Source organism: Ipomoea nil, unplaced genomic scaffold (assembly GCF_001879475.1).
Source record: "Ipomoea nil cultivar Tokyo-kokei standard unplaced genomic scaffold, Asagao_1.1 scaffold0179, whole genome shotgun sequence".
NCBI classification, from domain to species: Eukaryota; Viridiplantae; Streptophyta; class Magnoliopsida; order Solanales; family Convolvulaceae; genus Ipomoea; species Ipomoea nil.
Genome location: NW_017616607.1, coordinates 818229 through 835000, shown reverse-complemented (window position 1 = coordinate 835000; position 16772 = coordinate 818229). Strand labels below are relative to the sequence as shown.

Here is a 16772-nt window from a genome sequence, read left to right as displayed (position 1 = left end):
TATATATGTGTGTGTATAAACTTGTGAGCCTATAGAACATCCTCCCCTATTCATACGTATTCATATAAATTGTTACATTATATACAATAAATCCCTAGCCCCCAAACCATACACATGTACCCTAGCTACAATAATCTTACGCACACCTATAAGCTTGCCCTTAGCATATCCTAACCCTGAAATATCATCCCGTACGAATTACATCACTATTATATATATACATATATATACACATATCCTGGGATAGCCCTAATTCTACTTTTCCCCCTCGCATGACCTCCTTGTTACCACTCCTACCTTCCCTAAATAATTAAAAACTTTAACCTCGTCATCAGGTCTTCAATTGATTTAGGAATTAGCAACCAAGGGTCTTCACCTCTAAAGTTGTTTAGGTATCCCAGGCTTCTAGAGGTAAGATTTATACCTACCTAAAATCTAATTACCACCAAGATAAAACTAATTTTCCTAAGTGCTTGTGTGATTAAATTCTCAAGGTAGAACCTCAAGTACTTGTAAACCTAGGCTATCTTACTCGTAATTACTAAAATATTTGTATGCAAATTGCATGGTCCAAACTATAGGTCGGAATTTATAGTTTTCATATGCATTACATGTCAAATCACATAGCTCACATGTTTACGTTAAAATACACACTTACCCGCATTTATGTATATATACAAAGCATGTTAGACAAAAAACTGTATGTTATAGGACATCCCACTATACATATATGTAATATTATTAGTTACAAACAATCTGCATATAAGTACCAATACTTGTTATGTGATCACCCACCGTAATCCATGGTATACAAAATAAAGATCCTAATTCTATTGTCTCCCCAGAATTTATTTACCCCATAAAAAGCAAGAACCTTCCTCCTAATTACTTATAATCTTTTCCTCAGAACCTAATTTCCGCTATTTGAATAATTGTTATGTGATTTATGACCTTCCTAAATTTATGTGACAAAAGTTTGGTTATGCCACGATACTAAGTACGTGAATTTAATTGTTAATCATGCACTAGAATAACATGTGGAATAATACATATGTGTGTTTTATGATTCCATAGGACTAGTTATTATTTAAATACTTGAAATAAATCCACATACCTTCACACTCTATACCTATAGACTTAAGGAAATCACATATATAGCATAATTACAATTGAACACATATAGGGATGCCAACTTGCAGGTTTTGCATATAACATAAATAGTTAATTATCATACATGTTAGGCTTGTTATTTCGTAACTGTGAATATTTGGTATAATCTGCTAAGCACAAAGATTAGACATAGATCCTACATAAACAGCACCTAGGCTCACAACATGCTACACAACGTAATTGAATGTCGGCATCCATTCGTAAATGAGGTTCGCCTGTTTTGATATATGTGCATATACACTTTATAATAATTATGTGGCTATCCGAATCTGCACCCGCGTGGCATTTGCCTCTCATTTAGGTACATAAATAATTATATGATCGGTACAACTCGTGATCCTATATGTTGAATCATTATAAAATAATTAAATAAGGGACATGCCACATGTAAGACTTCTATGTTATATATCAGTCACCCGTAGAACTTACATATTGTGTGTTGCATATTCGTGACCTTGTTATTTGGTGCATTTTTCTAGCACAATAGTTAGGCTCAAACCCAGTAAATTTATATGTGTATGTGTATATATTTCCCATATAATACTTTCCTTATGAACTACTATACTAATTCGGGCTCTTTACCCCAAAATGATTTCTAAGGGGGGGGGGGGGGGAGTGTAACACCCTGTGTTGCGGCCCTTAATCCCGAATTAATTATTTAATTAATTCCATTAATAATAATTAAAAAGGATTTAATTTGATTAGAAATCGCATTAATTAATTAACGTGGTCCACCACGGATCGTGGACCCTTGCCTAAACTAGAGTCATAAGCCTATTAGGAATAAAGAAAGTATACCTTTACTATTAAGATTATGGTTAGGATTCTCTTTAATTAATTTATATGGTCCACCATGGACCATGGACCCTTATCCCTAAAACATGTCCTTAATCCTATAAGGAATAGAATTAGTAAACCCATACCATTCAGACCCTAATTAGGACTCCTAAATATATATATATATATATATATATATATATATATATATATATATATATATATATATATATATATATATATATATATATATATATATATATATATATATATATATAAGGACATAGGAGGCACATAGAAGTCACACCACAATAAATATCACCACACAAGAACTCCCAAGGGACTCCCCGCCACCAAGCCTAGGGAGATCAAAACGGATGGAAATCTTAGGGAAGAACCTTAATAGCCAAGGGATGATTAATTAAGGCTAAGAGGTAACCCATGTCTCAACAAAACCTTGATAGTTCTTGATGTTAAAGATAAATTGTGATTTTGATGAATTGGGAGGGATTAGAGCCCTAGGATGGATTGGGAATTTGTGTTATAATGTTCTTGATATAAATTGGGTGGGATTTCGCATGTGCGGGTGTTGTTTATGTTTAGAAGTCATAATAGGATGAGTTATACGTGATTCCGGCTTTTGATCCATTAATTGACTACGTGGTGTCGTTAATTGCGTTTAAAAGTGTCTAAGCATGGTTTCGGGTTCCACAAAGGATCCCGAGACGGATTTGTGATGAATGAGTCAGTGGGGGGTAAGGGTACCCGCTGGCCGAAGATCACCGCCGGGTAGCGGGCAGGCGTCCGCCCGCCGGCAACCCGCTGCCGGGCAGTGATCTCTGGCGGGCAGCCGGCGGGTGATCCCTCACCCACCGGCTACCCGCTGGTCCGTTATCTACCCCGGGTCCCCGGCTTCCCCGTTTGATGTTCCCCACTCCCCGTGGTGTCCTAACGGGCCCCGCTTGTCGTGTTTGAGTCTAGTTTGATCTTTCGGGTGCCATTCGTAGGATAAAAGAGTCTTAGGAATTGCATGCTAGTTGAATCGGTAATCCGTCGACCTAGGTGAAAGTCGTATGAACCCCTTAGGACTATTCTTAGTATGTGAATGATCACACGTAAGCTTAATTATATGTCTCCCCTTCCCAATATGCTATTATGTGTTATTGTGTGTTATTATGTGTATGTGATGCATGATCCCCCAACTTGGTTAAGATCAAGAGGGCTATACGAGCAGTTGAATGGGCTGAGAACCATCCCAATTGTTAACTAGGCCGGTTAAGATCGGTCAGGTATATAAATATTATATAGGACTGAGGTCCACTATACGGGCAGTTGAATGGGTTGAGAACCATCCCAACTGTTAACCAGGTTGGTAGAGACCGGTCAGGTATATAAAGATTATATAGGACTGAAGGTCCACATGGGCCTCGGTGATATGACCCACCGACCTGGACGCGCCAGGGGGTGTGTAGGGCCAACAAGCCGAGGAAGGCTGTAGTCCACCGACCTGAGTAATCAGGCAGTGTGTAGGGCTACGGATGGCTGCGATCCACCGAGTGATGGGACCTCGGTATGTAGCGCCGTAGTCTCCGAGGATGTGGCACCCCAAAAATCCACATTCAATCCATGGATTAATTGAGTAATTAATCCTATTTCATTTGAGGAATTAATTCCTAAAATCCTGATTTTTAATACTCAAGGACTAGTATTTGACTAGTCAATCTTTAAGTTTTGTTGTACCTTGAGCTTTGAGGGGAGTTCCCTTGTTCCTTACACTTTCTAAAGCTTAGTAAGGGTATTCTTGACTTTTCTCCAAGAGTTAGTATTGTAACCTAACCTAGAAGACTTCTTCATTTCATTCCTTACAATTCTTAGAAATTAGCTCTACCTTCTCTCTAGAAAAGAAGTGTAGCTTATTCTCCAAGCTAAGTTGAGACCCTTGTCAAGATTCCAAGATTTGCTTCCAAGATTCAATCTTTCACCTATTTGGGCATCTAGGAGGGTAATATCTAAGTCTATCTTGTGTTTTTGGTTCCATCTTAGTTGTCTTTTTCTTAAAGGTAGGATCTTTATGATCTTTTGGTTTGATCTTGAAGTGGGTTTGGATAGTAAGCCTTGTAAGGAGCTTGTTGAGGTGTAAAGTGAAGTCTTTTGGTCTACAAGAGGTAACCCATGCTCTACTAAAACCTATTTTGCTTACCTATACTTGATTTCTTGGATTCTACTTGTGTTTTGCTATGAAATGTGAGAGTTTATGCATTTGTCTTGTGATATTGCATATCTAGAGCTTGTGTTTAGGGTTCCTTTGTGCCATTGCTTGGAATTTTCCATGATTCAAGTCATTTTGTTGTATTTGGTGAGATTTGACATGTTTTGGACTTGAATTTGTGTTTGGAGAAGAAAATCCCCGAAGGGATTTGTTGTGGTACAAGAGTGTACCCGCGGGCGGGGCACCACCCGCCGGCCTACCCGCAGGTACACGGCCTTGTGGGATGATGTTCCTGCGGGCGGAACCACGGGTGGGGCACTACCCGTGGGTCCACCCGCGGGTACATGGTTGGTGTTGTGATGGGATTTGTTCCCCGTGATCCGTTTGACTCGGTATTTGGTCTTTTGACTTCCCGATGTTCTTTTGTGGAACTATTTGAGCGTCTTCTTGATGTTTCGTATGTCTAAAGCTATATGGTAGGTATCCATGTAAGACTTTGGTGTCTTGATTCGTGCTAAGTGTTCAACATTGTGTTTCGTTGGACCGAGAGGTGTCTTGTGTGTTCCTCGGAACTAGCTTGAGTTTCCCCGTTGATAAGCATGCTAGTTTGTTGTCTAAATGCTAGCGTGTGTGTGTTGTTTGTACCTTCAGTGTGGTTGATGATAACTTGCGTTATTCATCGTTGATGTTGTTGGGCTGTGACCCGTTCCTTGATTGAGTATGTTTCATACCTTCGTTGTGATCCGTTGTTTGACTCTTGTTGAGTTATGGTGCGTGTGTGGCTTTACCGGGATTGTACGATTAGTGGTATGAGACACTAGTCACCAAGGTATTGCAGCGGTCCTCGTGGTGGTCGTGGCGTGATTATGGAGCTGTGGCCTTTGTGTATGGTTCACGTTTTTGGGGGATAACATGTGTTATCCGGGCATGTGTGCCATGTGCGTGTATGATACCTCGTGTACTATGAATCGGTGGTTTTGTTGGAGAACTGTCGGAGGGGGTATGACAATTCTCGGGGGAATAAGGTTGGACTGTATGTACAGGGGTCCTGGAGGTAAAGGTTGGAACTAGATATAAGGTTGGGGGTAGCCATAAGGTTGGAACAGGGCATAAGGAAGGCATATCAACTCGTGGCGGGTGATGTCACGAGGGCTTGTGTAGCCGTGGTTGTGTATTCTCTCTTGTGACGTGTGTAGTCACAAAGGCATGTGATGCCTAGGCATGTGTTGCCGTTTGTCGTGTCTTTATTCTTTTGGTGTTGTTATCCGTTGTGGTCTTGGGATGTGTTCCCGTGGTGTTTATTGATGAGTGTTGAGTCTTGAGTTGGTGTTTACTCTTGGTTTTACACTTATATATATGTATTCCGTTTCGAAATGATTTTTGTATATACATCCTACCTATGTATGATACTTAACATGTATTGGTGGGTTACTAGCATTATCGCTGACCGGGCGTCGTCCCAATGTTTATCTTTGTTCTTTCAGGTGATGTCTAGACGAGCGCGATGTTAGTGGCCGGTAGTCTAGTGTCTTTACCTTTGTTTTGTGGCCTGTGTGCCGTTGTAGTGTTAAACTGTTACCTTTTGGGATAGATGTATACACTTGCAAATTGATCGCCATAGCGTTTACCGTGTTTGGTAGACGTGGCATAACACCCCGTTTGGATTTCTTTTATCCAGTTTTCGTTTTATCTTCTTCCGCTGTGCTAGTTTTGTTGTTTGATCTGCAGGTGTTAAGGCCTTTTATATAGGTCGTGTTTGGGGGGTGTTATAGTAGATCTTCGCCCACCGACTGAGTTTAGCTCAGCGGTGTGTCGGGCATGATCCGCTACGGTCCACCGATTGTGCGCATCAACGGTGTGTAGGATCGTAAGTCCCCCCATGTAAAGGGGATCGCGGTCTACCGACTGTGCGCATCAGCGGTGTGTCGGATCGTGATCCGACGTTGAGTTTGTCAGCGGTTCTCAAAGGGTTGGTTGCGATAAACTCGCCTCATGCCGCGGTACTGAGGTAAGGTGCTGCGGGGCCGTGTTAATGCTATAAGCATTAACCCTCATGTTCGGGGCATGCGATTGGTCCCGTGGCGCCATCAATGATTATATGATATGAATGGTGATTGGATGATGATGAGTTTGGAATTCGAAAGTGATCTGTGACCTTAGATGCGTATTCCTTATGACGTTATCTCTACTTAACTGTTTATTGTTATTTGATGAGTTTATCCCTATTTGCTGAGTCTATTTCCGGTTTTAAAGCTAGAGTCTCCTAAGTATATATCTTCCTGCTCCAAAATGATTTTCCTATATATATATATATATATATATATATATATATATATATATATATATATATATATATATATATATATATATACCTATATTGTATTTCAACGCGTTGGAGTGGGTTACCAGCATCTCTCGCTGAACAGATATATTTGGCTTTCAGGCACAGACGTGTAGATCCCAGAGCGCGCTAGAAGATCGTGGATTAGATAGATAGTCTTTCCTTTCGGCCTGCGTGCCATGATGATGTATTGAGGATATTTAGTTAGTTTAGCCTGTGCATCTGAGTTCTCCAGCTCAGATGTGGCATAGCACCCCGTACACTTATAATTAGTAATGCTCTATTTGTGATTTTATGAGAAATTACCTTTATCATATTAATTTTAAAAGTTTCAAAATTTCGGAGTGTTACAGACCGATTGGCCGCCTTGAGCCGCTTCGTTAGTAAGTCGGCGGATAAGACCGTGCCTTTCTTTGAGGCCGTGAAGAAGAAAGAAGGCTTCGCTTGGACGGCCGAGTGCCAGAAATCCTTTGAAGAATTCAAAATATATCTGTCCACGCCTCTGGTGCTATCCACCCCCCAGGTCGGTGAGCCTTTGTATTTATACTTGGCGGCGTTACCCAAGGCTGTCAGTTCGGTGCTCGTTCGCGAAGAAGAGCGAACCGAGTACCCAGTCTATTATGTGAGCCATTCCCTGAAGTCGGCTGAGACTCGGTACACGCCTTTAGAAAAGGTAGTATGCGCTTTGGCGATTACGGTGCGGAAGGTGACACCTTACTTCCAGGCGCATACGGTCCGAGTCCTGACGTACCAACCTCTGGGAAGCGTGTTACGAAACCCCACGTCGTCCGGGCGACTCGTCAAGTTGGCAGTAGAATTGACCCAATATGGAATTGAGTATCAACCCCGCCCTTCGATCAAGGGGCAATCATTAGCCGACATCTTAGTTGAGTGCACAGTGGGAGAAGATGATAGGACCTCGACCTCGGAAGAAAGCCCAGGCGAATGGTGGGAGATGCATGCTGACGGGGTAGCAAGCCGCCAGCATTGTGACGGCGGAGTCATGTTGATTACACCGGAAGGGTTCTGACTCTATTATACTCTGAGTTACCAATTTCAGACATCCAATAATGAGGTAGAGTACGAGGCCGTGCTAGGAGGTATAAGGCTCGCTAAAGCTTTGGGGGTAGACCGCCTACGAATCAAAACGGACTCGCGCCTTGTAGTAGGCCAAGTGTCCGGGACCTGCGAAGCTAAAAGCACTCGGATGACGCAATACAAAGAAAAGACCGCGGAATTGTTGAAAGGATTCGTCGCCCATGAGATAGAGTACATCTCCCGGGACAACAACACCGAGGCCGACATCCTGTCAAAGATCGCCTTGGAAGGGGTGCCGGATCATCTTGTAAGGATCTGTCAGAAGGAAGAACTGCTCGGACCTAGCATCGAGGAAATGATTACAGAGATTCAGCAGGTAACAGCCCCAGAATGGGACCGTGATGAGAACCCAGAGTTGTTTTGGATAGAAGATATTCGACGTTACAAGGAAGAGGGAAAGCTGCCAGCTGACCCCGTGGTCGATGCCCGAGTTCGCCGCAAAGCTCCTTCATTCGAAATCATAGATGGACAGCTGTATAAGCGGTCGTTTGGGGGACCTCTCCTTAAATGTCTACTCCGGACGGAGGCGGAAAAGATAATGGAGGAGGCTCACCGTGAAATATGTGCAGCCCACCAGGGTGCACACACCCTCGACCGAAAATTAGTCGTCCAAGGCTATTACTGGCCTACCATGATGAGAGATTTCATTGAGTGGATAGCTAAATGTGCAGTGTGCCAAGCGTTCGCATAGAAGGACACTCGGCCAACCACCTTTTATACACCGGTTACCACTGCCATCCCGTTCGACAAATGGGGAGTCGACCTACTGGGCCCTCTACCGGTCGCCCCGGGACGCTTAAAATTTTGTGTGGTGGCCATTGACTACTTCACTAAGTGGATCGAGGCAGAGCCTCTGGTACCCATTACTGAGTATCAGTGCCGGTGTTTTTTGTGGAAGAAGGTGATCTGTCGCTTCGGACTGCCCGAACATATAGTTAGTGACAACGGTCGACAGTTCGACTACCGACCCTTCGCGGATTTCTGTCAACGACACAACATACGGCACACTAAGGTATCAGTCGCTTATCCACAGGCTAATGTACATGTTGAAAATGCGAACCGTACAATTATAGACGGTATTCGCAAGAAGTTGGAAGATGTAGGAGGAAATTGGGCCGACGAGCTAGACCGGGTCCTGTGGGCGTACCGAACAACTCAGAGGCGAGCAACCGGTGAAAGTCCGTTCTCCTTAGCATACGGCTTTGAAGCCAAAGTACCCATAGAGGTCGTCGAGCCTACCCATAGGGTGCGTAACTACACCGATGAAGGAAACAAGGAAAGCCTCAGGATCGAGAATAATTTCTTTGAAGAACGAAGGGAATTTGTGCATGATCGCATGGTGGAATACTAGCAGGTTGTCAAGAGATATCGGGACAAGCGAATCCGACCGCGAGTGTAACACCCCAGATTTTCGGAACTTTTAAAACTTATATAGTAAAGGTATTACTATCATTAATTCCGAAACAGAGCATTACTAAACATAAGAGTTTGGGGTGCTATGCCACATCTGAGCTGGAGAACTCAGATGCACAGGCTATACTAACTAAATATCCTCAAAGCAATGTCAATACATCATCACGGCACGCAGGCCGAAAGGAAAACTAACTATCTAAGCCTTGGTCCTCTTGCGCGCTCCGGAGCTACTCATATGTTCCTGAAAGCCAAATATATCTATTCAGCGAATAATGCTGGTAACCCACTCCAACGCGTTAAAATACAATATAGGTATGTATATATATAGTTATAGAAAAACCATTTGAAGCCGGAAGATATATACTTAGGAGACTCTAGCTTTAAAAACGGAGAGTAAACTCAACAAGTAGGGACAAGCACATTCAACAGTTATAATCATGCATATAAAGATACTAGCATATATCCTAAGGTCACAAGATTATTTCACATCATTCATTTCATCATTCCATCATTCCATCATTATCTCAATCACATAAGCACACTTTGGTGGTGCCGCAAGACCCTTCACACGCCCATACACAAAGCACCAGTGCATATAGCTCTGGCATGGCCCCGACGCACCCTGCCTGTACCGCAGCACAAGGGGTCGATCGCAATCGACCGATGAACCGTAGCTCATCATAATGTTTGATCGCAACCAAACAGTGGACCGCAGCCCAAAAGTGTATTTCTGATCGCAACCAGATTGTGAACCGCAGCTCATGTAAACGTTTGATCGCAACCAAACGGTGGACCGCAGCCCTATATAATATTTATACACCTGATGGATCGCAACCGGCCTGGTTAACAGTTGGTATGGTTCTCAACCCATCCAACTACCCGTATAGTCAATTTGGTCGCAACCAAATTGGGGTATCATGCACACATAACACATAGCAAGCACATGCAACCCACAGTAGCACATTGGGAAATGGGAGAAAACGTATAAATAAACTTATGCGTGGTCATCCACATACTAGGAATATTCCTAAGGGGTTCATACATCTGTCACCTAGGCCAACGGGATACCAATTCAACTAGCATGCAATACACAAGACTCTTTTATCCTACGAATGGTACCCGAAACATCAAACTAGACTCAGGCACGATAGACGGAGTCCGTTGGGACACCAAGATGGCCGGGGAAACATCAAACGGGGAAAACCACCATCCCACATGGGAATTTCCAGCGGGTGGCCGGTGGGTGGAGGACCACCCGCCGACTGCCCGTCGGCGGCGAGGCTACTAGGCAGCGGGTGCCCGGCGGGAAGTCGCCTGCCCGCTGCCGGCAATGCCCTTTAGGGGCAGCGGGTAGGTGGCGGGATCCCCTACCCCCCACTGACTCTTTTTCAATACTCGGGTCCCAGGATCTTTTATGGAACTCGAAATCATGTTTAGACACTTTCAAACGGAAACGACGACACCACGTAGTCAAATAATGGATCAAAACCAAGAATCACATTGAACATATCCTAACATGACTTCTAAACATAATCAACACCCGAACATGCGAATTTCCACCCAAATATACCAAGAATATCACAATACGAAATTCACGATTCAACCTAGGGCTCTAATCATATTTAAATCACAAAATCATACTTTATCTTTAAAATCAAGAACATCAAGATTTATCATGAATCAACACACAATTATCAAGATCCTCTTATAATCATCAAGATTATCAAGATCAACACATAAGATCATCTCATCAATATCAAGATCATATCATAATCATCATAAAAGATTTATCAAGACACAAGCATAGAATAAGGAGCCAAAGAAGAAGATTATAGCAAGGAAAATAGGTTTTGTTGAGACATGGGTTACCTCTTAGACTTAATTAGAATCCTTGGCTATAAAGGGTCGTTCTCTAAGATCTCCTCTTCTTGATTTCTCCTATGGGAATTCTTGTGTGGTGAAAGCTATTGTGGTGTGGATTCTAGGTGCCTCCTATGTCCTTATATATATCTAAGAGTCCTAATTAGGGTCTGAATGGTATGAGTTTACTAATTCTATTTCTTATAGGACTAAGTGTTTGGTTTAGGGATAAGGGTCCATGGTCTATGGTGGACCTTTCCTAATTAATTAAGGGAATTTAATTCTCTTTTTAAGGGTAAGTAATTAAATAATTAATTTGGGTTAGAGGACTTAACACGGGGTGTTACAGCGAGCTTTCCAAGTGGGAAACCGCGTGCTGCGCGACCGACAAGCTAGCCGACCCACGAAAGGATGGAAGTTCGCAGTCAAATGGGAAGGGCCTTACCGGATAGCCGCTGTGGTCCAAGCCGGTACTTACAAATTAGAAACCTTAGAAGGAGAGACTATCGATCGGATCTGGAATGTAATCCACTTAAAGAAGTACTACCAGTAAAAGGTCAGCCTCGTGTACTTGTTTAAACACGACTTTGAATAAATACTTATCTCTTTTTGTATCTCGGGGCCATTTCTGGGATAGAAAAAGCCTAAGGGGTCGCCTCGGCTGAGGGACTCGGCAAGAAGAGAAGGAAACAAGGGCACTGACCCTTAGACATTTTTTAGAAAAAGCCTACAGGGTCGCCTCGACTGAGGGACTCGGCAAGAAAAGAGAGAAACGACGGGACACTGACCCAAAACTGTTTCTGAGATAGAAAAAGCCTAAGGGGTCGCCTCGACTGAGGGACTTGACAAGAAGAGAAGGAAACAAGGACACTTCCCTTAGACGTTTCTTAGAAAAAGCCTAAGGGGTCGCCTCGACTGAGGGACTCGGCAAGAAAAGAGAGAAACGACGGGGCACTGACCCTAAACTGTTTCTGAGATAGAAAAAGCCTAAAAGGTCGCCTCGACTGAGGGACTCGGCAAGAAAAGAGAGAAACGACGGGGCACTGACCCTAAACTATTTATGAGATAGAAAAAACCTAAGGTGTCGCCTCGACTGAGGGAATCGGCAAGAAGAGAAGGAAACAAGGGCACTAACCCTTAGACGTTTCTTAGAAAAAGCCTACTGGGGTCACCTCGACTGAGGGACTCGACAAGAAAAAGAGAGAAACGACGGGGCACTGACCCTAAACTGTTTCTGAGATAGGAAAGGCCTAAGGGGTCGCCTTGACTGAGGGATTAGGCAAGAAGAGAAGGAAACAAGGTCACTGACCCTTAAACGTTTCTTAGAAAAAACCTACAGGGGTCGCCTCGACTGAGGGACTCGGCAAGAAAAGAGAGAAATGACGGGGAACTGACCCTAAACTATTTCTGAGATAGAAAAAACCTATGGGCTCGCCTCGACTGAGGGAATCGGCAAGAAGAGAAGGAAACAAGGGCACTGACCCTTAGACGTTTCTTAGAAAAAGCCTACAGGGGTCGCCTCGACTGAGGGACTCGGCAAGAAAAAGAGAGAAACGACGGGGCACTGACCCTAAACTGTTTATGAGATAGGAAAAGCCTAAGGGGTCGCCTCGACTGAGGGACTCGGCAAGAAGAGAAGGAAACAAGGGCACTGACCCTTAGACGTTTCTTAGAAAAAGCCTACAGGGGTCGCCTCGATTTGGGGACTCGGCAAGAAAAGAGAGAAACGACGGGGTAGTGACCCTAAACTATTCCTGAGATAGAAAAAGCCTAAGTGGTCTCCTCGACTGAGGGACTCGGCAAGAAGAGAAGGAAACAAGGGCACTGACCCTTAGACATTTCTTAGAAAAAGCTTTCAGGGGTTGCCTCGGCTGAGGACCCGGCGAGAGTAAAAAGAAATAGGGAAAGCACAAGGACATATATTTTTAAGTATTTGTCAGAAAATGAGAGGTATATGGTGTCGCCTCGACTGAGGGACTCGGCGAGGAAAGCCCCCAAGGCTCGGAAAAAAAAAAAGCTGCGTAAGTTGAAAAGCAGATGCAAAATACACTGAAACGAGAAATGACTGTTTTCATTCATAAAGGTCCAAAGGGAGTACCAACCCTTACAAAAAGACGAAATCACAAAGGCCTAAGCTACAGATGGAGGTGCAGCGGCTTCAACTCCCTCTACCTGTTCCTCTGCCGATGGTCCAGCTGGAGGAACGGGAGAAGGGTCTTCTGCTTGTGGAGGCGCATCAGTGGACGTGGACAAGTTCGTCGCCGGTAAGACTGGAGGAGAGGGAGAGACAGTTGTGATAGCAGCCCCGGGCGCTGGCAGCGGCTCGAGCACCAGTTTGAGGCCCCAGCCCTCAGGAGTGAAAGAGGGATCGCGGGCTAGTAAGTGGGCGTACATCTCCAATTGTGCCTCACGGTAGCCCAGGCGAAAGTCTTGCTCGCCGAGATCGAGCAGATAGTCCTCACCCTCCGAAGTCGCCAGCCATTCTTTCGCCAGCTCCTCCTGACGACCAGCTATCGCCGACTTCAAGTCCGCATCGAAGGCTGCAGACCCCTTATACTCGGCGACTGCAGCGATGGCCTTGTCCCGCTCCTCCTCCTATTAGTGAGTCACCCTCAGGAGTTCAGCTGTGTGAATCTCCTTTGCCTTGGCAAAAGCTGCCTGCTCTTCTTGGCGAGCTTCCTCAGATTGGCGCAGGCGAACGTTGAGACCGTGTATCCCAGCCTTGAGGGCCCACATCCACTTCCTCATCTCCAGTTGGAAAGTAGGGTTTTGGAAAAAGAATCACATTAGAAAAGACAAAAGAAGAAAGAGGAAGTCAAGAATAAAAGGATCAAAGACTCACCCGGTAAGATTGGCGCAGAGAAGCCTCCAAGACGTATTCGTCTTGCATCTTGCTCGCCGCCTCCAAGTCCTTCGGGAGGAGCACGTGCTCGGCCCAATTTTGGACCGAGTAATCACCACTACTGGAAATTGTGGAATTTTCGACCACCTGAAAGTGATCTTAAATCAAGTCGAAAGCCTGTTTCGACCACTTTTAGTATCCGGAAAAGTCTTTGTTGCTATTTTCGACCACTTTTTGGTATCAATTTGATTCAAGATCACTTTAGGTGGTCGGAAATTCCATAATTTCCAGTAGTGCACCCTGCCATATCTGGGCGTCCTCATCGAGTTCCAAGCTTATCCGGATCTTCTTGGGTGGAGACACGTCCAGCTGCTCCAGTGGACGCTTAGAGTTTGGGCTCCCAGTTGGGGCCGGAGGCGGGAGTCGGTAAGGAGAAGCTGCCGGGGAGGTCGACAGATCCACCACATTTCTGGGTGGAGTCGCACGGGGCGCTGAGAGAGGGATCGATGAGGAGGTCGTCGGAGTTCCAATCGAGCACTGCGTCAGTCGGCGCCTCATTTTCTTCGCACTGTCAGCCATCGCATCGGTCGGAACTTCAGCTTCCTCCGAACTAGTGGATGCGGAGTCGTCGAGACCTGCACAGACGAAGGGAAAGGCTAGTCATTCGGTCGAGAAGAAGAACAATGGAAAAAAGTTTAGTAGAAAGCTACCTGTGGTGGCCGCCCCAGTAGGCAGAAGACGCCATTTCGCCATGGCCCGCAGTCGCGACCAATGCTTGACGGAATAGGGTCCCATGCTCTTCAAAAACTTGGCACCTCGGGTCGCGTCCGGGGTGAAGACGGCTCGCCGGGAGCAAAGCTTGAAGAGAGCAGCCGGCCACATAGTCGGGAAGGTAAAAGGAGAGAAAGAAGGGCAGACAAAGAAGAAGTAGGGTTTCCACTCCTTTACCGAATCAGGAAGACCCTCGAAAAGAAGACGCCTGGGTCGGGCGGAGATTTGGACGAAACCGTTGGAATGAGAGCCGACCTTGTTCACAGTGAACAAGCACCAGAACAGTTCTATGTCAGGCTCACAGAGCCACCAGCGACAGAGAACAATGAAGCAGACAAGGAGGCGATGGGAATTGGGTACAAGCTGACCCGGGACGAGGTTGTAATAGCGGAATAAAAGGGAGAGAAATAGATGAGGTGGCACTCGAAAGACAAAGGCCACCGAGTGCAAGTGGACACTGATATAGCCCTCCGGCGGGTCAAAAATGGACCGGTTTTCCGGCGGAAGGACGACGGCCGACTGATCGAGAAGATAGTGGGCCATCTCAAGGTCCGTCGCAGATACCATCGACGGGGTATCCACTGGAGGGGCTATTGGTTCGAATTTACCTTTCGGCCGTCAGGCAAGGCTGCCACCATTGTTAGTGGGGCCGGACTTAAGGGCATAGCCACCCCGGAGGAAGACGGGGCCGGCTGAGGAGAAGACGTGTAAGGAAGGTCGGAAGGAGCCTCCCGACGGCGAGGAGACGAAGAAGAGGATAAAGGGGAAGACGAGGAAGAAGTGGGGGAGGACCCCGCCGGACGATGGGAGGAAGAAGAAGAAGAGGACATAACTGAGATACGGTCACCAACCTGGAAAGATTTCGGCAAGAGGCGAGGGAGAAAATGGGGGTCACGGATGGCTTGATGTGCTCTCTGAAACAAAGTGCACAAAGGAGAAAGAGAGGATGTGTATTTAAACTAGGAAGAATCCCAAGAGACTGCCACGTGTCGATCACCCATTGGGGGGGATAGGAGAGGTTGATTGGATGTGAAGAGACGACTGCATTAAATACCCTCGAAAGAAGGAACGACGGTTAGGGCTAGGGTTAGCCTAGAAGGCGCGTCTAGGACCCTAGGAGCGAGAAAAGTCAGAATGACCCGGCCTACCCAATCCAGGCCCATTCCCGGCCATGATTTTTTCGCCGCCCCCGTGTCTAGGCCAGATAGCCTAAAGATCGATCTTAGGGTCGGCAGAGTGAAGGGGTCGGCACGCATAACTCGACTCCGGTATCCGACCAGGCGAGTAGTTGGGGCTACGGACCCGGAGTCGCCGTCGACCCCGCGGTCGACCAAGTGGGATCGACTGCCCCTAATAAGGAGTTAACTCGGCTGAAGGAAGCTCGGCAACAACGATAATATAAAACTCTTTCTCCGAGGACAAATAAAAACAGGACGAAACGTTTATTGATCAAAGATAGATAGGCCTACATCTTGGCCGAGTTACAAGATAAAAAAGCATAAAAGCGAGATCACGGACTGGTCTTTTCCTCCGTCGGACGAGCAGGAGGAGGACCCTCTAGGAACAACTGGGGTCGAAAAGGAGGCGGAGTTGGATCTGGTTCCGGCATGTTATCCACGTAGATCGGCGGCTTCCCGTCATCAATCATTTGAAGAGGTCTTTCGAGAGCACTGGGAGACATGGACACCCCGAAGAGCGGAGGAACCTCCCATACTTCCTCCTCGTCCAACGGCGGCTCGTCTATCACCGGTTCCACTCACCGGTTAGTCGAGTCCACTGGAATCACATCCAGCATGTCCGGGAGAACTACAATAGGATCTGAGTTGGAGTCGCCCACCAAGTGGCCACCATTGGCTAGCCTCTGCTGCCTTAGAGAATATCGAGGAGCAAATCACGGAGGAGAATCAAAACTGCCATCATCAGGCAGAAAAGAAGGAATGAATAAGAGTCAGGAATTTGTGTCAGGGAAAGATCCCATCAATTTCGCTCGGGAAGGGCAAGATTCCTGCCATGGCCTAAAAAAGTAAGATCTTCCAAAGATACTGGAAGATCGTGAGTGTCTAACCTCGGACAGTACATAGGCCGACTAGAAGGTCGGACGAATAACAAATATAATCAAGCATGTAGGAAAGAAGAGTCAGGAAACAAATCCACACCATGTTTATTAAAAAGAGGGGCAATAAATCAGAGGAGGAAGGAACTTTATTTTATACTAATATATATAACATTCCTCTCACAGTTCTCCACCGAACCTCGCTCGACATCACACCTCGCCACTCGAAAACCCCGGA

General features: G+C 45.6%; 1 protein-coding gene across 1 annotated transcript in view; it reads left to right on the top strand.

Annotated features, from left to right (window-relative positions):
- LOC109179233 overlaps window positions 1-8286 on the top strand; it is a 14995-nt gene extending 6709 nt beyond the window's left edge. Inside the window, exons 2-3 of the mRNA XM_019328785.1 lie at window positions 6851-7467; window positions 7558-8286. Coding sequence (XP_019184330.1) covers window positions 6851-7467; window positions 7558-8286 — 1346 coding nt within the window. The remainder of the gene's footprint in view (window positions 1-6850; window positions 7468-7557) is intronic.
- The last annotated feature ends 8486 nt before the right edge of the window (window positions 8287-16772 follow it).